This window comes from Alligator mississippiensis, chromosome 15 (assembly GCF_030867095.1).
Source record: "Alligator mississippiensis isolate rAllMis1 chromosome 15, rAllMis1, whole genome shotgun sequence".
NCBI classification, from domain to species: Eukaryota; Metazoa; Chordata; order Crocodylia; family Alligatoridae; genus Alligator; species Alligator mississippiensis.
Genome location: NC_081838.1, coordinates 26,080,276 through 26,101,235, shown reverse-complemented (window position 1 = coordinate 26,101,235; position 20,960 = coordinate 26,080,276). Strand labels below are relative to the sequence as shown.

At 63.1% G+C, this 20,960-nt stretch overlaps 2 protein-coding genes across 6 annotated transcripts; both read left to right on the top strand.

The window, feature by feature from the left end:
* The first annotated feature begins 640 nt into the window (after positions 1-640).
* On the top strand, positions 641-8,270 carry GRAMD1A (GRAM domain containing 1A). 5 transcript variants are annotated; one of them, XM_059718904.1, is made up of 18 exons: positions 641-1,021; positions 1,137-1,320; positions 1,486-1,506; positions 1,899-1,983; positions 2,230-2,333; positions 2,420-2,515; positions 2,597-2,677; positions 2,786-2,886; positions 3,376-3,505; positions 3,630-4,089; positions 4,839-4,957; positions 5,063-5,205; positions 5,325-5,428; positions 5,681-5,848; positions 5,957-6,044; positions 7,083-7,190; positions 7,274-7,451; positions 7,599-8,270. In XM_059718904.1, exons 1-18 carry the CDS (start codon positions 945-947, stop codon positions 7,683-7,685), a joined length of 2,334 nt encoding a protein of 777 aa, XP_059574887.1. In that variant the 5' UTR covers positions 641-944; the 3' UTR covers positions 7,686-8,270. The 5 variants fall into 5 exon arrangements, 4 of the variants coding, with proteins under 4 accessions (XP_059574887.1, XP_059574886.1, XP_059574888.1 ...); XM_059718903.1 differs by having other exon boundaries at positions 642-1,021; positions 3,373-3,505; positions 3,633-4,089; XM_059718905.1 differs by having other exon boundaries at positions 644-1,021; positions 3,373-3,505; positions 7,274-7,394.
* A 743-nt stretch (positions 8,271-9,013) lies between these two features.
* Positions 9,014-12,570, top strand: SCN1B (sodium voltage-gated channel beta subunit 1). The gene is made up of 6 exons (XM_014603391.3): positions 9,014-9,353; positions 10,015-10,181; positions 10,339-10,579; positions 11,235-11,376; positions 11,488-11,592; positions 11,901-12,570. Exons 1-5 carry the CDS (start codon positions 9,311-9,313, stop codon positions 11,552-11,554), a joined length of 660 nt encoding a protein of 219 aa, XP_014458877.1. The 5' UTR covers positions 9,014-9,310; the 3' UTR covers positions 11,555-11,592; positions 11,901-12,570.
* The last annotated feature ends 8,390 nt before the right edge of the window (positions 12,571-20,960 follow it).

Genomic DNA, 20,960 nt, shown 5'->3' with positions numbered 1-20,960 from the left:
CCCCGGGCCCGGGGCTGCGCATGGGCTGGGTGGCCATGCAACTAGCTGCAACACTGGCTCTGTGGCTATTTCTGCTCTGTGCTGGGGCATGAGCGACGCTGGTGAAACGCCGGCGCAGAGTGGGACCCGCAGGGGCACAGTGGTCCGACCCCAGCCCGCAGCAGGCCCAGCCCGTCATGTGAACCGGCTCAGGCAACTCTGCGTCCCAGCATGACGCCATTGCCGTGACACCGCCAGGCATCGGCCCCGGGCATGTGTGGGGGGAAGCTGGTGCATGGCTCTGGGGGCACCGCAGGGGCACGGGGCGCAGCAGGGGTCAGGGGGCGCCGGCCCCGGTGGCTGGGCGGACAGCCCAGGCGTGCGGGTTGCCCGTTCCCCGCCGCCGACACCCTTGGCGGAGAGGACCCGGGCGCCGGCAGGTTCCCACGCTGCCGCCCCCGGGGGAGGGACCCGGGCGGCCCCGGCCCCCCCGGCGCGCCGGAGTGGGAGGGGAAGCGGCAGCGGCCGGGGCCTGCGGCTCGTTCCTGCTCCGGCCGTGGCGGGACTGGCATCCGGATCGGGAACAGGGACCGGGACCGGGATCGGGACCGGGCAGGCGGGGTGAGGCGGGGCCGGCCGCGGCCCCTTTGTCTGGGTTGTCTGCGGCTGGCGGGTGAGCGGGGCCGGGCCCGGCTGCTCCGCCCGGCTCTGGCGCCGGCCGCTCCTCTCCCCTCCCCTCCCGTCCCCATCGGGCGCCCGGGACCGGGCCGGGCCGGGCCGGGGGTCCGGACGCCCGGGTGCCGCCGCCAGCGCAGGGCCGCTCCCGGCACGCGGGCCCGGCGGGGCGGGGGCAGAGCGGAGGGGAGCCGCGCGCCCGGGCGGCCCCTTCTCGGGTGCCCGCACTCACCCCGCTCGCCGGCAGGGCCACAGCTGAGGCCGGAGCCGCTCATCGCAGGCGCGGAGCCATGGACAATTTCCGTGCGCTGCTGGGCTCGGGCGCCTGGGCCGGGACGGCCGGGGGGGGCCCGGACCGCGCCGCCGGGTGAGTGCGGGGCACCCCAGCCCCCCTTCACGGCCCCGAGTGCCCCCGCTGTGCTGGCGGGGCGGGGGCAGCCTGGCGGGCTGCGGGTCCCCTGACCGCGTGTCCCGCCCCCCAGGCCGGGCTTGGGCTCCCCGCGGGGCTCCCCCAGCAGCTCCCCGGCCCTGCGGCGCCGCCTCCCGCTGCTGCCCCCGCGCCCCCCGCCCGAGCCCCCCGCCGAGCCCCGGGGCTCCGACGCGGCCCCCGCTGCCGCCACCCTCTACTACCCGCTGGCCGGGCGCAGCTTCATCCGCAATCACAAGGTGGGGGCTGCAGGTCGGGAGCGAGGGGCACTGGCAGGGCAGGGGCGGTGGGTCGGGAGCGAGGGGCACCAGGCGGGCTGGGGGGCAGGGGCGGTGGGTCGGGAGCGAGGGGCCCTGGCTGTGGGGTGGGTGTGTTGGTGTTGATGCCATATGTTTGCTTTGCAGCGCGTGCAGAGCTGGTACAGCGTAAGTGCCCCCCCCTCCACCCAGTCCCACCCTGGCCCCTCCTATTGTGGGGGTGTCCAGCATCCTCTGACCTTTGACCCCTGATCCTTTGACACCCTGCCCTGGCCCTGTGGAGTCGGGGGTTGGCCTGGGCTCTGCTTCCTGCCCCCTCCCTGGTACAGCAGGGCCCTGAGTAGGATGGGGTTAATGGTGGGGTGGACCAAGGAGCCTGGACCTGAATGAGCACCGCCCCCAACTTTCCAGTGACCCCCTGGCCCCCTGCTCAGAGCACAGTGACCCCTGACCCCCATGACACCTGAGCTGTCCCCCCACACACTGGGCCAGGCCAGGGCAAGGCCTGGCATGGGGGGGAGGGCAGGGCGACCCCCATGCCCCCATGTCTCCCCCTGCAGGTGCTAAGCCCAACCTACAAGCAGCGCAATGAGGATTTCCACCGCATCTTCAAGGGGCTGCATGAGGCCGAGCGCCTTCTCGTAGGTGTGTGGGGGGGGCGGCCCTGTGATGCCCCTCACCCCAGCTCTGCGGTACCCCGCCCTGCCCCACGGTGCCCCGCACTGCCAACCCTCTACCCTGCCCCAGCCCTGCTGGTACCCCTTGCTCACAACCCCCAACCCTGCTAGTGCTCCTCCCAACCTGCAGTCCCCCTGCCCTGAGCTGGTGCCCCTCACTCCCGACCTCACCCCCGCAGCCCCGGGCAGGTGCTGACGCGTCTGCTCCCTGCAGACTACTCGTGCGCGCTGCAGCGGGACATCCTGCTCCAGGGCCGGCTCTACCTGTCTGAGACGCGGCTCTGCTTCTACAGCAACATCTTCCGCTGGGAGACTGCGGTGAGCTGTCCCAGCCCCCACTGAAGCCGCCCTGCCCCAGACCTGCCCTGACCCTTCACCCCTAACCTCTGCCCCTTCCCCTACAGATCTCCATCCCATTGAAGGAGGTGACGCACCTGCGCAAGGAGAAAACAGCCAAGCTCATCCCCAATGCCATCCTCATCTGCACCAAGGCTGAGAAGGTGAGAGCCCCCTGCTTCATGCCCATGTCCCTGACCCGTCCCCAGCCTGACACCCCCCTGACACCTTCCTGCTGCCCCCAGCACTTCTTCACGTCGTTTGGTGCCCGAGACCGCTGCTTCGACCTGATCCATGGGCTCTGGATTAACGCGCAGTTGGGCAAGGTGCCGGAGTGGGGGCAGGGTGAGAGGGAGGCCAGGGGTGTGGGGCCCAAGGCCAGGCTGGGCCGGGGTCCGGGTCCACTGTGCCTTGACCTGGGGCCCGGCTCGCAGACACTGTCGCCACGGGAGCTGCGGCGCATTTTGCACCAGGGCTACGGCGCCGAGCTTGGCCTCACCAGCGAGGATGATGACTACGTGGCCCCCACCCTGGGGTGAGTGACTGACCCCTGACCCTGCTGTCTGCCCTTGACCCTGCCTGATGACCTTGATCCACCCCCTATGCTGGGGTGAAGTCTGCCCCTGAGACCTCTGCCCCACCTGTTTTCCTTGCTTGACCCCAGCCTGGTGATCTTGACCGCTCCCAGTGTGCTAGGCTGACCCTTGACCCCCTTACTAAAGCCACTGCTGTAGTCCTTGCTGGACCCATGGCTTGGTGACCTTGACCCCATCCCCACCATGCTGGGCTGAGCTGCGCCCCTGAGCTCTCAGCCCCTAGTGCTGACCTCTCTTGACCCTGGCCTGGTGGTCTTGCCTTCCCCCACCTTACTGGGTTGACCCCTGACCCCATGACCTCAGGCCCTGGTGCTTACCTCCCTTGACCCCAGCACAGTGACCTTGCCTTCCCCCACCTTCCTGGGGTGACCCCATGACCCCGCTACCCCCTGGACCATAACCCACACGGTTGCCCTGCCCCACAGCAGTGCCAAGGAGGGTGACGACCCCGAGCTGAGCGACCCACAGCCAGATGCCAGTCCCGAGCCGGGCCCACAGGGTGCTGGCCACTACCACAGCCCCCCCTCACCAGCCAGCAGCAGCGATGGCACCATCTCTGTGAGCTAGGGCAGGGTGGGGGGAAGACCGGGGGGGGGGCAGCTGGGGATGCTGAGACCCCCCCCAGCAGTGGATGGGGGTGGGGAGACTGCTGAAGGCAAGGGTGACCCCCATGGCCACTCAGCAGGTGGTGGAGGATGTGGAGGACCCAGCAGTCGGTGCAGCAGAACAGACAGTGACGCTAGTGCAAGACCCGCCCAAGCCTGAGGGGCCAGGGGACACCCCTCTGCCCACCCCCGCTCCTTCCCTGGGTGATGCGGCGCCCAGTGAGGAGCTGCCAACTGACGTGAGCCGCTCCTGTTCCTCCTGTGCCTCCTCCTCCTCCACACACGATGAAGGCGATGGGCCTCCTGGGCACTCATTGCTTGGCCCCGCTGCCCTCCCGGAGCTGGGGAGGGAACCCAGGACTCCTGGGCCCAGATCAGAGCCAGTGCCCGCAGCTGAGGTGGACTCCTTCTTTTCGGACCTGCCTGGGCGGTTGCTGATCAATGCAGTGTACCACGTCGGCGCTGAGCGCCTGCAGCAGATGCTGTTCAGCGACTCGCCCTTCATGCGGGACTTCCTGGCCCAGCGCAAGTTCACAGGTGGGCATGGAGGGGAGGGGGTCTCCACCGCGCTGGCCAGCCCGGCTTCTCAGCTCTTCCAGAGGGAAGGTTGGGAGAGCACTGGGTGACGCAGACCCAAGAGTTTGAAAAGAGTTGGCTTGGGGGCTGTGTGACTTGGGCAAGATGGCCCTCATGGGGGGGTTGCGCCAGCTCTTGAGGCACACACCCGGCACCACCACTGCACATTCTGGCTGTCTGCCCATTTCAGGGTTGCTGTATTGTCTGGGATACAGCTCGCCACCTCCATGCACAGGTTGCTATAGGAATCCCATATTAAAAAAAGGATCTTCTGTGGTGGTCCCGGAGTGGCAGCAGTGAGGGAGCCAGCCCTCTACTCAGGCTGAAGCCTGTGGGCTTACCTGATGGACTGGGTTCATCCGCAGCCCCGAATCAGGCCATGTCCGACTGCCGGGAGCTTCCCACAGGGCCAGACACTGGGTGGTGGAGGAGCAGCATCCATGTGAGCCCCTGAAAAGAGTGCTGCCCTTGCCCCTGCATACCTCCGTAGCCAGTCTCTGGCCTTATGGGGAGCCGTATTTCTTACATACAACATGTACCTCACTTTCCCCTGCTGGGTCTTGTGCTTCATAAGCTAGTCCGTACGGCACAGAGGAGGACTGGGCTGGGCTGGGGGGCAGGTGCAGCCACCATTAGGGCCCCAGAGCCATCCTGCTGTGGGGGGTAGAGGGCCTGGGCCCCACCAACCCTGATGCCCCCCTGCCCTACAGACTTGACATTGACAGCATGGAGTGGCGAGAACAAGTGCCGTCAGAGCCGTGTGCTGTCCTACACCATCCCTGTCACCAACCCTCTGGGCCCCAAGGCCGCTGCCGTGATAGAGACACAGGTGAGGAGTGTCCTAGTGCTGTGGGGAGGGCGCCGACACCAGCGCTGTGGGCGGCTGGCACTGGTGCCATGGCTGCACTAACCCGTCTCCCCCTGGCCCCTGCAGAACCTCTTTCGCCCCGGCCCCCAGAGCGGAGCCTGCGCTGTGGACTCTGAGGTCATCACGCAGGGCATCCCCTACCAGGACTACTTCTACACCACGCACCGCTACTGCATCAGTGCCCTGGCTCACAGCCGGGCCCGGCTCCGGTAAGTGCCATGCTGCTGCAGGGAGCTCTGGGAACTGCCCTTGTTATCCTGCCCTGTGCAAGCTGGGGGGCTGTGAAGGCTCAAGAATGCGTGACCCCTGGGCCCTGTCCCCCATGCAGGGTCTCGTCGGAGATCCGGTACCGCAAGCAGCCCTGGACACTGGTGAAAGCACTGATCGAGAAGAACGCATGGGGTGGTGTGGAGGAGTACTTCCAGCACCTGGGTAGGCCACGTGCCCTGGGGACACCCATGAGCCTGAGCCCTCGTGCTGGGAGGGGAGGGAGGCTGTAGCGGGGAGGGTGTGTGCTGTGGGAGCCAGGGGTCGGTGTGCTGGAACCAGCTGCAGCTGTGGAGCTGGCTCCTGGGTGGAGCTCATTCTGGCAGCCCCCATCTGTGTCCCACGGGAGCCCGTTCTCTGGACAGCCCGCAGCTCCATGCCATCCGCTGACACCCCCGTGGCTCTGTGTCCCCCCAGAGCTGGCCCTGGCGCAGGCTGAGAAGGCACTGTTGGAGGAGAGCGGCTGTGGGAAGGAGCCACGGGGGCTGCGGCGCCGCAAACGCGCCTTGGCCTGGAGGCCACCCCACCACACCGAGGCCCCTGGGGCTGGTGCCCAGGGTGGACCGCGCACCATGCACCCCTCTGGTGAGCCGTGCTAGCCCTTAGGGCTTGGAGGGCAGTGGGGGCTGCCCTGCGGGGGTGGGGAGCTGGTGGGGCACTGGATTTTCCTCACCTGTCCTCCCCCTGCCATAGGCAGCTTGTCGGCACGGCTGACGGAGCAGGTGCTGGAGCGTGGGCCAGGCCACAGCGTCTCCACCATAATCCTCGTCATCAGCCTGGTGTAAGGGAGGTTCAGAGGGGGACAGGACTGGGGTTGGAGCTGGGGGGGCACTGGCATGGCTGCGGAGCCCAGACAGTGCTGGGCGGGGGGTAATGCAGCTGGGCAACTCCAGGCGGGGCTGGGGCTGGAGCAGGGGAGGTGGGCACAGCTGGGGCAGGAGTTGCCCTGGTAGGGGGTGGGGGGCTTGGGCCGGGGCGCAGGAGCTGTCTCATGTCGCTCCCTTCCTTCCCCTGTGCCCTCAGGATCTGTGTGAGGTACTGGACACCTGCCTCTTGACTCCGTGACCCCCACCTGACCTGCCCCTAGTGATTGCCCTGCCCTGACCCCACAACCCCTGTGCGCCCTCATCCTGATCTCTACCCTGACCCCAGTGACTACCCAACCCTGATCTTATGACTCCTGCACCCCCTGATCTGCCCTGCCATGATGTGACCTGAGCCTAGTGACTCCCCCGCACCCTGTCCCCAGTAACCCCTGCCCTTTGACCCCCTCTAGCCCAAGTCTCTCCTGTTCCTACCCCCATTTGCCCTGTGTCCCCCCAGCCCCCTCTGTGAGGGAGACCTGGGTGGGCAGCCGGCTTTGCATGCTGCATCCTGGTTGGCCAGCGTAGGCATGACAGACTGATTACTTCCGCTGCTGGGGCTGGTACCAGCCAATCAGGACACTGCATGCAAATTAACCCCCCCTCCCACTTTTGTTCTTAAAGGGATGGGTCTGGGAATAATGACCCTCAAACCATTCTAGCCCTAGACCTGTTATTCCCACCTCGGGCGGGGGGGGCGGGGGCCCGAACACCTGCGTCCTCTAGCTCTGGGAAGGGAGTAGGGGCTGGGGTGCTAGAGACGGTCGGGGTGGGGGCTGGGAGCCCAGACATCTGGGTTCTCTGCAGCTCTGGGAAGGGACTGGGGGCTATGGGGAGGGGGCAAGGGCTGGGAGCCTGGATGCCTGGTTTCTGTGCGGTTTGGGAAGATAATTTGTGCAGGGTGGGAGCGTGGACGCCTGGGTTCTGGGCCAGGGCTGATGCCTGCTGTCCTGCAGCCTGGTGGTGCTGGTCGTCCTCAACATGCTGCTCTTCTACCGGCTCTGGGCACTGGAGCAGGCGGCGCGCACCGTGGAGGCCTGGCAGGCCTACGCCCTGGCCAAGGGGTGCGTCAGGGGTGCAGGGTGGGGTCCCAGAGGGGATGGGGGTGTCCTCAGCAACCCCTGACCCCCGACTTCTGACCCTGCAGGAAGCTGCCACAGACGGCAGCTGAGTGGGCTGAGGTCCTGGAGCTGCAGCGCCGGTTCCAGCGCGTCGAGGTGCAGAAGTGGCGCCAGATCCTGCGTGCCTCCGTGGAGCTGCTGGACGAGGTGCTGGGGGACGGGGGGCCAAGCCTGGATGCCTGGGCTCTCTCCAGCCCCAGGGAGGTGAAAGCCAGGAGCTCGAACACCTGGGTTCTCTCCGGCCCCGGAGGGTAGCAGGGCCGGGGAGGTGAAAGCTGGGGGCCCCAATACCTGGGCCCAGGTCTCGTAGCCAACTCTCCCCTTCCCACTGACTGTGCCCACTGCCCACAGATGAAGCTGTCCCTGGAGAAGCTGCAGCAGGGCATCGCCAGAGCTGAGCCAGAACTGGAGCCGCAGCAGGACAGCACCTTCTCCTGAGGATGGGCCCCGGGGCCGGAGCCAGGCCTGGGACTTGCCGGCCCCGGGGCGTGGACCCCCTGGCCCCTGCCCCTGTGGCTGGGCTGTGCAGAGCTGCTCCCACCCAGACACTGGGGAGTGCCTGCTGCTCCCCTGCCTCCCACCCCAGCTGGTCTAGGGCGGAGGCAACCACTGTGGGTCTCCAGTCCCCCATCAGGGAGCAGCTCCATGCTGGGGGACACACGGGGGTGAGGCCTCTACCATCCCCCAGCCTGAAGCCCAGCCACCTGGGTTCTCCCTGCAGCTCTGGGGTGGGGGGAACAGGATGCCTGGTTTCAGGGGGGTGGGGGGGGAGATCTAGGTTCCTCTCCTTGAAGAGGAGCCAGGGGCTGGGACACCTGGGTTGCATCCCCCCTGCGCTGCCATCCTTGTGCTGTGCCTGGGGGGGCTGGGTCTGACGTCCTCCCTGTGCAAGGGGGATTTGGCCTGGGAGTCAGTATTAGGGCCCCACTTAGGGTTGGGGTCAAGGGTCAGAGGCCAGGGGTCGGCTGTGCCACAGGTGCTATTTATTAGAGACAAATAAAGGGTGCAGAGGTGCCACCAGGATCCGCGTGTCTGCGTCCATGTGTGCTGGTGGAGGCTAAGAGCCCATGCATGTCCTGGCCCCACAGCAGCACGGTGCAGTGTGGGGGGAGGCTGGGCTGGGGGAGCAGCGCTGAGCAGGGGGGAGGGGGCAGGGCGGTGCGGAGCTGCTCGCTGGGGTGATGCGAGGGCCCCCCTGCCCCCCCCAATCAGGGTCACCGCTCCCATTGCCCAGGGCTCTCCGGGCAGCCAGAGTGCCCCGCGCTGCCGTGGGTCAAACGGATGGTGCCTGTGGGGAGTGGGGGGCAGGGGCTGGGCTGGGCTGCGGGGCGGGAGTGCGGGGCACCAGGAGGGCTGCAGAGGGGCAGGGGTGGCAGGGTGGGAGTGCGGAGCGCCGGCAGGGTTGGGGGAGGGGGAGCAGGGGCTGCAGGGCAGGAGTGAAGGGGAAGGGGGGCGCTGCGGGTCGGCAGTGGGGGGCACCGGCAGGGTTACCGGGGGGGGGGGCGGAGCAGGGGCGGGATTGAAGGGGAAGGGGGCGCGCTGCGGAGTGGGGGTGGAGTGCGGGGCCCCGGCAGGTTACGGAGGGGAGCAGGGGCGGGAGTGCGGGGCACCGGGCGGGTTACGGGGGGACCGGGGGCTGCAGGGCGGGAGGGCACCGAAGGGCGGCGGGTGCCCGGGGGGAGCCGGAGCCGGAGCCGGAGCCGTGCGGGGGTGGGGGGTTCCCGGCGCCCGCCCCGCCTCCCCGCCTGGTGCCGGTGCTGCAATGCATCACGCCGCGCCGCCCCCCGCGCCCGCCGGCCCCGCTCCGCAGTGCGGGCTCCGCAGCCCCGATCCCGGTCCCGGTCCCGGTCCCGGTCCCGACGCCGGTCCCGGCCCGGCGATGCCCTGAGCGCGGCCGCGGGGATGCGCAGCCGGGCGCGGGGGCGCTGAGCCCCTGCCCCGGCCGGGCCGGACGTGCCGAGGCGCCGCGGCTATAAATACCCTCCTCAAGGCTCCTCGGCGCGGATCGTCTGTCTCAGCCCGCGCCAGCAGCGCCCGCACCTGCGCCCGCGCCCGCGCCCGCCATGGCCCCGCTCGGGCCCGCGCTGCTGCTGCCGCTCGTCCTGGGTGAGTCCGGCGGGGCGCGGGGTCCCGGGCGGCGGGGAGCCCCGGACGCGGCGGCCGTGACCTTGGCAGGGCGGGCGGCCCCGGGCCCGGAGCCTCCTCCAACTCCTCCCCGGGCGGCCGGAGCCTGGGGGGAGCAGCAGCCCCGGCTGCGCCCCCTCCGCCCGGCCCAGCCCGCCTGCGCCCCGACCACGACCCGCTGCCCCCTTCGCCCCTCCCTGGGTCCCGCAGGTCTGACCCCCCCTGCCCCCAGCTCCGCTCACCGCCCGGGCAGCAAGGGGGGCCTGTGTCACCTGGCTGCAGGCCACAGGTGCCTTGACACACCTGCACACACTGGCCTAGACATGCACACGCATGTAGATGTGCACACACCTGTTTGCACCCACACAGATGTACACACACAGATACACATGCACATGGCCATACACACTTGCCCACACTTGTATGTACACACACCCACACAGAGACATACACATGCACTCACACACACACACGCGCACGCACGCACGCACGCACCCACCCAGTCAACGTGCTTCTGCCTCCTCTCCCCCTCTGCTGCTCTGGCCCCTGCCTGGGTCCCAGGTACCACTCAGCACAGGGGACATGCGTGGGTAGTGGTGGCAGATCCCAGGGTGGGAGGCTGATGAGCCCTGTGTGCCTGCAGTGGCATCATGCTGGGCGGGCTGCGTGGAGGTAGACTCAGAAACCGAGGCCGTGACCGGGAAGACCTTCAAGATCCAATGCATTTCGTGCAAGAAGCGCAGTGAGACCACGGCCGAGGCCTACACTGAGTGGTACTTCAAGCAAAAGGGTGCTGACTCTTTCGACAAAGTGAGGCCTTGTGTGGTGTGGCGGGCGGGCATCCTCCGTGGTGCATGTGTGCGCGCAGTGTCCCTTCCCATGATACATGTGCATCCGTGTGCATAGGGGTGGCTCCCCATGGGGCCCGAGAGGGTCCCCCAGCCTCACCCCTCTTCCACGGGTGCAGATCCTGCGCTTTGAACCTGACACGGACCTGTTGGTGCTGGATGACCGTTTTGTGAACCTGGTGGTGTGGAATGGCAGCAAGAGCACGCGGGACCTGCAGGACCTGTCCATTTTCCTGCTCAATGTCACCTATGACCATGCCGGCGAGTACCTGTGCCGTGTGGACCGCAACCTCACCTTTGACGGCTACGTCTTCAACACCGTCATCAACAAGACCATCCACGTCACCGTGGTAGATAAGGGTGAGTGTGGGTGCTGCCACAGGCACGGACACAGGGCCATGCTTGCTTCCAGGGCTGGCCCCATGACACACATGGGCATGCGCTTGCACTCACACATGCACAGCCATACACATACATGCACATACCCAGGCTTGTATGCATGGACACACCTGCAGAGATACATACCTGCATGCACACACACATACCCATGCTTGTATGTACACATGTAGCTATGCATGCACACATGCACATGCTTGTGCTCACACACACATGCATACAAACAGACATGTACAGACATACACCTGTGTACATGCATGCACACACAAGCCTATGCATACATATGTGCATATGCTTGCATACAAATGCTTGCGCGCACACACACACGTGCCCCCCACATATACATGCATGCGCATGCCTGCACCCCTCCCAGCCAGCACCTAGGGTCATGGTTGCACCAGGCTTGGTTAGCATCCCAGACGGAGAGCAGCAGCCCCCGCAAGGCCTAGCCTAGACAGATCCCCCCTGCCTAGCACCCAGTGCTGCTCCATGATCCCTCACCCCTAACACGTCCTGCCTTTGCCGTGTCCCTGCCACCTACTTGCTCCCAGAGCTGGGAGCTGGGGACACGAGGGTCCCCAGCCAGGCTCATCTGCTCTTGCCCTCCATGCGCCTGTAGCCAACCGGGACATCGCCTCCATCATCTCGGAGATCATGATGTACGTGCTTATCGTGGTGCTGACCATCTGGCTGGTGGCCGAGATGGTGTACTGCTACAAGAAGATCGCAGCCGCCACTGAGGCCGCTGCACAGGAGAATGCGTGAGTGCTGGGGCCTGGGCCGGAGCCACCCCCAAACCAGAAGAGCCCTGGCTACCCATGGACGAGGGTGCTAGGCTGGCTCTGCCCCTATTCACGGCTCTGTCTCTGCAGATCTGAGTACCTGGCCATCACTTCGGAGAGCAAGGAGAACTGCACTGGCGTGCAGGTGGCCGAGTAGTCGTGGGCACCGCCAAGCACGAGGCCCTGGCTGAGCAGGTACCACACCAGGGGGAGGCATTTGGGCCCCCAGATCCCCCTGCTCTAACCCCCCGGAGTCCAGTGCCCACCTGTCCGAGAGAGACCCCGGACCCCAGGCCCCTCGCAGAGCTGGGATAGAACCCAGGCATCCGGGCTCCCAGCCCACTACTCTCAGCACTGGACCAGCTTCTTTCCCCCTGTCCATCCCAGCCCCTCCCGCGAAGGTAACAGTCTGCTGCCACTGCCCTTGGTGAGGGTAACAGCCTCCTGCTGTTGCCTGGGGCAGGGAGCAGCCAAGCGACACCACACACCCACCTCTGTTCCAGGCCTGTGGCCGCAACCAACAGCGGACGAATGCCCCCGCAGCGCTGAGCCGCCCGGAGCCCAGGCCAGGCTGATGCCGGCCCCCTGCATGCCTGGGCCCGCTCCTAGCAAAGCATGCTGCTGTGAATCGCTGCGCTCTCCCTGGCCGGTGGGCGCCGCGTGGCAGGGCCGGCCCCGCGCCCGTCCCCCGCCCCCGGCTGGGCCCTCGCACGCTCGCTTCGTTTGCACATTTCCACGCGCTTCGGGTCGCTGTGCCGACCGCACCGCCAGCACTTTTTGGGTCTGAGGAGGGGAGGCCGCCAGCCAGCTGTGGGCCCTGGCCCATTTCCCCTGTCCTTTCCTGCCCCGCACACACCAGCGCTCTCAGACCGGGGCAAAAGGGTGGGTCCAGAGGTGGTCCTTGCAGCTGGGGCTTCCCTCAGCCTTGCTGGGCCTCCCTGAGCTGGGCAGAACAGCCCCAGCCCCTGGCCCGGGCTGCAGAGGGGTGGGGGACAGGCTCCTGGGCCGCAGAGCCCCACACACCAGCTGCCCCCATGCCTGGCCTGGCCCCCACCCCGGCCCGGCTCCTCAGGGAACGTGGCCCCGGCCCGGCCCATCCTCAGACCCACGGGCGGTCGGGCACCCGGCGCTGTACAGTAGGGATTGTTCATGCAATAAAGAGACTGGATTTCAGCGCTGGTGCCGTGTCCTGGCTGGGTTGGGGGGACAAGGTGGGGGGACTGGTCCTGCTCCAGCTGAGGGAGCACGTAGGGGGAGCGGAGACAGGGGCAGCGACACCTCTGCCCCCTCCCAGCCCAGAATCATGGGCACAGGGTGTGCAGGGCTATGCGTGCGTATGTGTGTGTCCCAGATGCCTGTGTTGTGTGTGTCTGGATGCTTCTGTTGTGTTGTGTGTGCATGTGTATGTCTGTCCTGGATGCCTGCATTATGCGTGCATGTATGTGTGTGTGTGTGTGTGTGTGTGTCCCAGATGCCTGTGTCCTGCGTGTGCCCTGAATGCCTGCATCACCTGTGCTTGCGAATGTACATCTGTATGTGCATGGGTCCGGGTTGCCTGCGACTTGTGTCTGTATACATGTGTCTTGGATGCCTGCATTGTGTGTGTGTCCCAGATGCCTGCATTGTGTATGTGTGTATGTGTGAGTTTGTGTCCCCTCCCCCAGATTTATGCATTTGGGGGGGTGCACACGTGTCCCCCATACGCCTGTGTCATGTGTGTGTATGCATGCATGTGTGTCTGCGTGTGTCCAGTGGCCCATGTCAACCTGATGTCCATGCCTGCAGGGCATTCCCCCCACCACACCCTGCCCTGAAGCTGCCAGGACCCAGCTGGGGTCGGCAGCTGCCCCAGGGAGACAGGGCTGGGCAAGGCCTTGGGCTGGGGTGGAGGGGGAGAAGTGCCCCCTCCCCCAGCTCCCTCCGGCCCAGCTCAGCAGAACAATCATTTTCAGGGTGTGACCATTACTTTGCACCTTTGGTTGGTCTCAGTTTATTGCACAGCTGACTGGCCAATTGTGAGATATATGTAACACATTGCAGGGGCTTGCACTGACAGTGGCAGTGTCCAAGCAGTGCAACATGCCTTTGTAGTGCAGCAAAGTCAGGCCTTTTTGGGGGAGGTGAAGGGCTAGGAGCAGAATTAGCACAGCCTGGGAGCCAGTCATAGACCTAGGACTGGCTCCTGCACGATGTAGAGTGGGATCACAGCCAGTGCTGCCATGGGACTGCATGTGCTAAGTGTGACGTGTGACGATACCCTAAGCATAGGGAAGTGACACGTGCTGATACTCACTGTGACCAGGGCAGAGAAGGAGATGTAGCAAACTCTTCCTACCAGGACTGTCCGGGTTGCCAGCCCCAGCTCGGTCTCTGCAGGACCCAGCCCCAACCCCCCCTGAGGTTCATCCTTTCCCTGCAGCGTTGGCCGGAAGCCGCCGTGTTCCTGGCCTCCAAACGCCTCATGCATTATTCAGGCCCCAAAAGCCCAGGCTGCTGCCTGGAAATCCATCAGAGCCATCTCAGGGCTCTCCTGGCATAGGTTAAGGCCAGGATGCATGAGCCAGCATTGAAAACAGTGTGAGGAGCTGGTTGCTCCAGCCTCCACGATGTGCCTGAGGCCTCTGCATTGGTCCAGCCAGGTCCTGGGCGAGGTGAATTTCACGGACCTCAGCGCATGACCCTGCTGCTGGGCTGCAGGTGCCATCAGGCTCAGACTGGATCTCACCTCCTGCCCCCACAGCTCGTTGGGGTGTATTGGCTTTGCACCCAAGGGCTGGCTGCAGGGATGGGGACAGGCCAACCAGAGCTGAAAGAAGGAGTGGGGAGGACTGGGGTTGCATGCTCTTCCCTTGCTCCTGGCCTGAGAAGGGGGCAGCAAGGGCCTCTATCGGACTCTCCCCCTGGAAGGACACATCAGCCTTCTTGGTTCTGGTGCCTCTGTCTCCTCCATCATGAAGCACAAGATCTAAGTCACCTTGTCTAGAGCTGGGCTTGAGAGGCCAGACGCCAGGACTTTGCTGATGGAAACAGGACCAGGTACGTGAGCTATGCATTGGGGCTGAAACCCGTGTCCGCAAGGACTAGCCCTAGCTCGTTCATTGTCCATAGCCGAGCTCTGCAAGGCCGGTGAGTGAAGCAGCTCAGTGTTTAGCATCATCTTCCCTTAGTTTGGAGGAGGAGGGTGTCTTCATGCTCAACCCCTTGCATTAAAATATATCAGAAACTATATTAATGATGCAAAAACCATCAACTGCCTCTTTCCAAGTAGGAGGGAAAGCTCTTCTTCCACCTTCTCCGCAATCCCAAGGACACCTCTGCTGCCAGCCCTGGTGTGGCTACACATGGGGCAGCCTTGGGCTTGGAGACCTTGCTCTTCTCAGGCCTTGGCTTTCTGGGGACCCATAGCTCCCCATCTCTGGGAACCCCTTCATTCCTGGTCAGCTGTAGAGAAGGAGGCATGGGGTTTTCTTCTCTGAAGGAGGAGACGTTGGAGTGCAGTGTCCCAATAGACCAGCAGACCCTGCTCCAAAACAGCCAGGCTCGCTCATGCTGTTCCAGTTCAGCTGCTGTTGTGCAGCCCATTCCTTCACCTTCCCAGATCCTTGTGCTGTTCCTCACAGCCCCTCGGGGCTTTTTAACTGCGTCTTGCCTGCACCCACGGGCCCCTCGCTATTCCCTTCCCTTTCCAAACCATTCCTGAGCAGGTCAGCCCTCGGCACTACCTCGTGGAGGACAAGGACCCCACGGTGTAGCTCCCTCCCCTGGGAGACTGGACCCTTTAAAACTGCTCCTGTTCCCCTCAATCCACAGAGGTCAGGCCAGCTTAGTTCCTGTGCAAAATTTTGTCAAAAGCTTCTGCAAATCCTGCATGCAGCATATGCACAAGCTGGCTGGAGACCTGCAGTGTGTTTGTGAGGCATGACCTTCCCTTATGACCCACACGTGCACTCTATTTTTCCTATCATTTTTGCCAGGTTGCAAAGTTGCGCTCACTTGTCCCTAGTCCCCTGGGTCCCCTCCAGAGCCCTTGCAAGGCTTGGTGCTACGCTGGCCACCCTCCAGCCCCTGGTGCAGAGGCTGTTTTTGTGCTAAGTTACACACCAAAGTCAGTGGACCTGCAGGTTGGGGTTTGGGTTCTCCGGGACTCTTGGGCATAGGTGACTGAGGCACAGTGATGCCCTGGCTCTGATCTAGGGATGTCCCAGACTGCTGGGCTGTGCCAGTTGCTGCATGGTGCTGGGAAGGAATTTCTCCCTAGCTGCTGCCCTGCAAATGTCAGGGTTTTTTTTTTCCTCTGAGCCTCCCCCAGAGATGCTGGGTGCTGCTACAGTCTGGGCTGGGAATGGGGACAGGGCTCTGCCAATGCTCCTGGCGGGACCAACCCCACAGTGTCCTAGCTAGGGGGTCTTATCTCTCCACTCAAGCTCAGACCTAGAGCTGTCCCTTGCGGGGGAGGGGAGAATTGGGGTAAGCACCCTGGGTCCCTTTGGGAAGTCCTGCGGACAGTGCAAAAGGTGCCACCACTCCACACGGCCATCGTGCACAGCCAGCTTCACGCTCCAGCTGCTCGCCACCCCCCTGCACAGGTCCCCACAAGCTGATATGCCCTGGGCCCCGCACACCCCTAGGGTCAGCCCCTCTCAGACCAATGCCAGATTTTGGGCCTAGAAGGAATTTTACCCCATGGTCAGATTGGTACAGACTGGGGAGGTTTGTTTTCCTCTGTAACGGGTGGCATGGGACCTCTGGAGTGTATATTCACCACTGTTGCCACCAGTGTTGGCCACCACAGTCTCCCTGCTTTACCAGTGGCAGGGTCAGGTGCAATGTCTGGTGCTGTGCCAGGGCTGTCGGTAGCCTTAGGTAGAGTTTAGATGATGGTTTGTTGGGGCAGGTTTGAGCAGGGCTGATCCAACCTCAGGCAGGGCTAGGACTAGATGTGACCTCTGCAAGTCCCTTCCAGCCCCATGGCTCTAGGATTTCTATGAATTAATTTAGCTTCTCTCAGCTGCCTTCTCCTCCTTGAGTGCTTTCATGTCCTAGTTGTCCAGTGGCAGCTCCGAATCCCTGGCCAGCTTCCTTCCTCTCCGATTTGATATACGTGCATGCATTTTGTTTTATGGCTCTGGCAGGTGGCCCTTGAAATGATTCTTGGTTTGCCTGACTGCGGCACTGCCTGCAGCTCGCAGCATGGATGATCTGTCCTGTCCCCTCATTCAGACGTGATATCCGTTTCTCGAATAACATTTCTGTTTTATATTTGCACTTCCCCATTGAACTGCAGTGGCTCTCACCTGCTCTAGTCTTTCTGTTTGTTGGCTTCATCTGTAAGATGCATTCCATTTGATCGCCTGTGTGGTATTCTTCAATGCTCCCTGCACTTCCCGCAATGTCTCACTCTCTTTGCTGCTCCTTTAGTTACTCTCTGATATCCCCATTGGAGCTACCTTTGGGAAGCCAGATGCCCCTGGGAGAGAGATGTCCGTGCTTTTTCTGCTCCTAAAAGGGTGCCACGAGCTCCCCAGTTGAGTCGCTGCAGTACAGGGCGCACTCTTTGCAAAGCTGTTGGAAGGCTGTGTCCAAGCACTCAGCAAACCCATGTTGTTCTTCCTATGAATCACAGCCATTGAGTCATAGAGGATGAAGGTTGGAAGGGACCTCAGGATGTCACAGCTAGTCCAACCCCTTGCTTCAAGCAGGCCCGCCCCCAACTACTTCATCCCAGCAAAGGCTTTGTCTAGTTGGGCCTTAAAACCTCCAAGGAGGGAGACTCCATAACCTCTCTGAGTAGCCTGTTCCAGTACTTCACCACCCTCTCGTGAGAGAGTATTTTGCAACCTCAACCTCCATTGCTGGAACTTGTGCCCATTGCTCCTTGTTCTGTCACCTGCCACCACTGAGACCAACCCAGCTCCATCCTCTTTGCAACCCCCCTGCAGAGAGTTGAAGGCTGCTATTAAATCCCCTCAGTCTTCTCTTCTGCAAACTCAACAAGCCCAGTTCTCTCAGCCTTTTCTCACAACTCACGTGCTCCAACCCCTGAACCATTTTTGTTGCCAGTTCCCCAACTTGTCCACATCCTTTCTGCAGTGGGGGGCCCAAAACTGGTCACAGGACTCCAGGTATGAATAGAGGGGAAGAATCACTTCCCTTGATCTGCTGGCAACGCTCCTACCCATGCAGCCCAGGATGCTGTTAGCCTTCTTGGCAACAAGGGTGCACTACTAGCTCCTATTCAGCTTTTTGTGCACTGTCGCAGTTGGCCTAGAAAAGCTCAGACTATGAGAGGGGCAGGGGCTTGTGGTTGCTCCAGGTCTGAGTGAAGGAGGCAGGGCAGTGATGCTGTGAAACCCAACCCAACAGCTACCGGGAGACAGGAGTTGAGGCAGAGCTGTAAAGAGACGGGGAGGGAAGACCCAGATCTGCTCTACGAGGAGCTGGGAAAGTGGGTTGCATGTTTCCAGTGCCTGGCAAGAAGGCCGGGCTCCATGGGCAGAGCTTGTATTTGATGAGTAGGGTACAGGTGGGTGGGTCATCACCAGGGAGCTGGTTTTTCCATTTACCATGGGAAAAAATGCAGATTGTTTCCTTTCAAAGAGAAAAATGTGGGAAATGGCAGGTTCCCCTTCCAGGCTGGCTGCAATCCAGCCTGCTTGGGGCTGGGGGAGTGGGATGCAGGGGCACATGCACATGGTCAGGAATTCACCCAGAAAGCATGGAGAGCAGCTCCCTGCAGGCATAGGTGACAGGAGGCAGGGCTAATGGGGCTCAAACCCCGAAACATGGGGCAGTGGGTAAGGCCACAAGGCAGCCCAGCTGCAGGCACTGGGTGGCTGCAGCAGGGATAGGGAAGGGCGTGCACACAGCCAGGATCACAGCCAGGCATGTAGATCACTGGCTGCCCAGCGCAGCAGGTAAGTATCAATCTATTCTGTGAAGGGGAATGGGCTGGGGGGTGCAGATCGAGGACCCCATGGAGAGGGAGGGAGTGGGGCACAGGCAGGAGCAGGGGCTGGGGGGAAGGGGGCCCCAGCCAGGCCAAGTGGTGAGACAATCAGAGCCTGGGCATCTCATCCAAGGGTGCAGGTGAAGGGGGGAATGTCTATGGGGGTACATAGGGGGGTGGGAGGGAAGCAGATTGAGGTCCCCACGGTGAGGGAGGAGTGGGGCAGGGTTTAGGACTGGGGGCAAGGCCCAGGGTGGGAATGTGTAGCCAAGAGGCCCAGCCAGGGAGCAGCATGGAGCCACGTGTGGCTTATCCGGGGGGATGACCCTGCTGCCCTCCCCCGGGGGCCTCTGTGGCCATCCTCCCCCCTACCCCCAGGAGCCCTGTGCCAGCCACACTGCCATGGCAAGGCCCCTTCTGCACGCCTAGGAGCAGCCTTCTTGGCCTCTGCTCCCTTGCCTCCCCTGAGCGGCAGAGGTTGTCGCTGCACCCCTGCCCCTCTCCCCTGTACACACACACACAGATGCCCCTACCAATTATGTAATATTTAATCAACCATCTGGTTGATGGTTGATTAAATATTACATAATATTTGGTTTGCTAAAGCTGAGATGGGGGAACCAACTGCCTTGGTGCTGGGAGGGGAACAGGCTGACTTTATCTTGGCCTCAGGCCTGCAATCGTCCATCTCTTGTCTGGAAAGCTCCTGGTGCTTTGGGGGTTAGGATCTGGGGACAAACCCAGGCACGAGTCCAAAAACAGGGGGCTGGGGAGGAGGGGAGCTCTGCTGCGCAGCAGAAGGGTTAACGAGGCACGCCCCTCACTGAAGCACAGCAGGGATGGTCTAGCCAGTGCCTGCGAGGGCTGGCAACCCCGTGCCCCACTCAGGTTTCCAGAGCTGGTGCTTCACTGGAGCTGGGGACCAGTCCTGTGCTTCATGCTTTGGCTCTGCGCCAGGGGATCAGCATTACTTCATTAACTGGCTGAGTTGCTTCCAGCTGCCCCCAGAGCATGGAGCCCCCTGTTCAGCTGTTGCTCATTCATTCTGGACTCCAGGGTCTAATGGTGCTTTTAGCCAGTTATTGCACTGCTCGTTTACTAGGTTTCCAGTCCCTGTGGGCTGAGAGGGGAGTCGGTGCAGGGCAACTGCGGGGCACCTTGTCCTCCTTGTAGAGGGCCCCAGGGTGCTCCAGCCCTTGTGAGCAGGGCTGAGGTTCCTTGGAGAGATGGGGCATTTAGCTGCAGATGCAGCAGTGCCCTGCAATGGCTGCTGCCACTGATAGGAGCCCGGGAGGCAGGCGGGTTCAGGGCCACTGACTCCAGCTCCCTGCATTTACATATCAGTGGTTCTTTGAGGCATCCCCTAAATGGCCACCTCAGACCCTCACCTGCAGCAGCCAGGCCCAGGGCCCCCGAGAACAGCAGGGCTAGGAGGGTGCTCCAGAGCTCACTGGCTCCAGCCTCTGCCCGAGGTAGGATCAGCCCTGTCCAAACCCTCCCAGTGAAGTGGGTAGCTCTGCTGTGCATGGTCCTCGCCAACACCTGCTGGTTCAGGTTCCTCGTCATCCCTAATGCTCTGTGCGCGTGTGGGTGGGCAGCTCCTGGCTGCCATCTGTCACTCTTTACTGCACGCTCCAGGCCTCGCTGCACCGAGATCAACCCCCACCAGCATCGGTCCAGCCTCCTCCCGAGCCCTTCCAAGGATGGAGAGTGCCCAGCTCCCCGAGGCATCTCTCCCCCTTGCCCCCCATGGCTCCCAATAACCTGCTTAGTTTCCTTGCCTGGCTCTTCTGAGGCTCATAGCAGCTGTTGGATGAAGGGCTCTGCCTCGGGTTCCCTGGAAGGCAATTAGCCAAAGCTCAAGCTACTTTCCCTCTGCACTAGCTATGGGTGCTCCCAGCCGGGGCTCAGGTCTTTGCTTCTCCGAAGTCCTCTGAGCCCTTCAGCAGTGCCAGCAGATGCAGACAGTGCATCACACACGTCCCGGCTCTCTTGGCCCTGGGGACTTCTCCGTATCAACTCAGAGAATTTGCTCCTTTTTGGCCACGGCTTTAACCCCCGCAAGCTGTGTGCCCACTGAGCTCACCCCCATCCCTGTTTCTGTCCTGCTGTTACTACTCAGGGCCTTTCCCAGAGTTTCACTGGGTCTTCTGCAACACATTGCACTCAGGCGTTCACTGCCTTTTCTGCACGTGCATTGGGGGATTTGGTCTCGCAATAGAAAAGAAAGTGCCAAACGGAAGGGCCACGTCCCACGTCAGAGCACCCAGGGAGGTCCTGCTGTGTCTGACACCGGCCTGGCTGTGCAGGCAGTGTGCTGGCACGTCTGTTTGCCCTTCTGTGCTCCCAGTGTGTGGACACACAATTGTGTGGCCTGTTGAAAAGCCTGGAGACACGCCGCACTGGCTGTGCATGCATGTCCCAGAGGCTGAATCCCAGAACACGGAGGAGGCAGCAGGCGGCTGAGTGGGGTCTTGGCCCCAGCAATACGCAATACCATGTTTCTCTGGGCTGCACATGGGACCTTGTCTCCCTGCCTTGCTCTCCTGAGCGCACAGCTCTCTCTGGGCTCAGGTGAGCACGTGAGAGAGCAGCAGTGGGGTGTGCAGCAAAGGAG

Coding starts and splice junctions, on each gene's coding strand:
- GRAMD1A (XM_059718906.1), top strand. CDS start 945: ATGGACAATTTCCGTGCGCTGCTGGGCTCGGGCGCCTGGGCCGGGACG. Junction 1,022..1,136: donor GGCCCGGACCGCGCCGCCGG/GTGAGTGCGGGG, acceptor CCCGCCCCCCAG/GCCGGGCTTGGGCTCCCCGC. Junction 7,452..7,598: donor CTCTCTCCAGCCCCAGGGAG/GTGAAAGCCAGG, acceptor CACTGCCCACAG/ATGAAGCTGTCCCTGGAGAA.
- SCN1B (XM_014603391.3), top strand. CDS start 9,311: ATGGCCCCGCTCGGGCCCGCGCTGCTGCTGCCGCTCGTCCTGG. Junction 10,182..10,338: donor GTGCTGACTCTTTCGACAAA/GTGAGGCCTTGT, acceptor CCACGGGTGCAG/ATCCTGCGCTTTGAACCTGA. Junction 10,580..11,234: donor CGTCACCGTGGTAGATAAGG/GTGAGTGTGGGT, acceptor ATGCGCCTGTAG/CCAACCGGGACATCGCCTCC.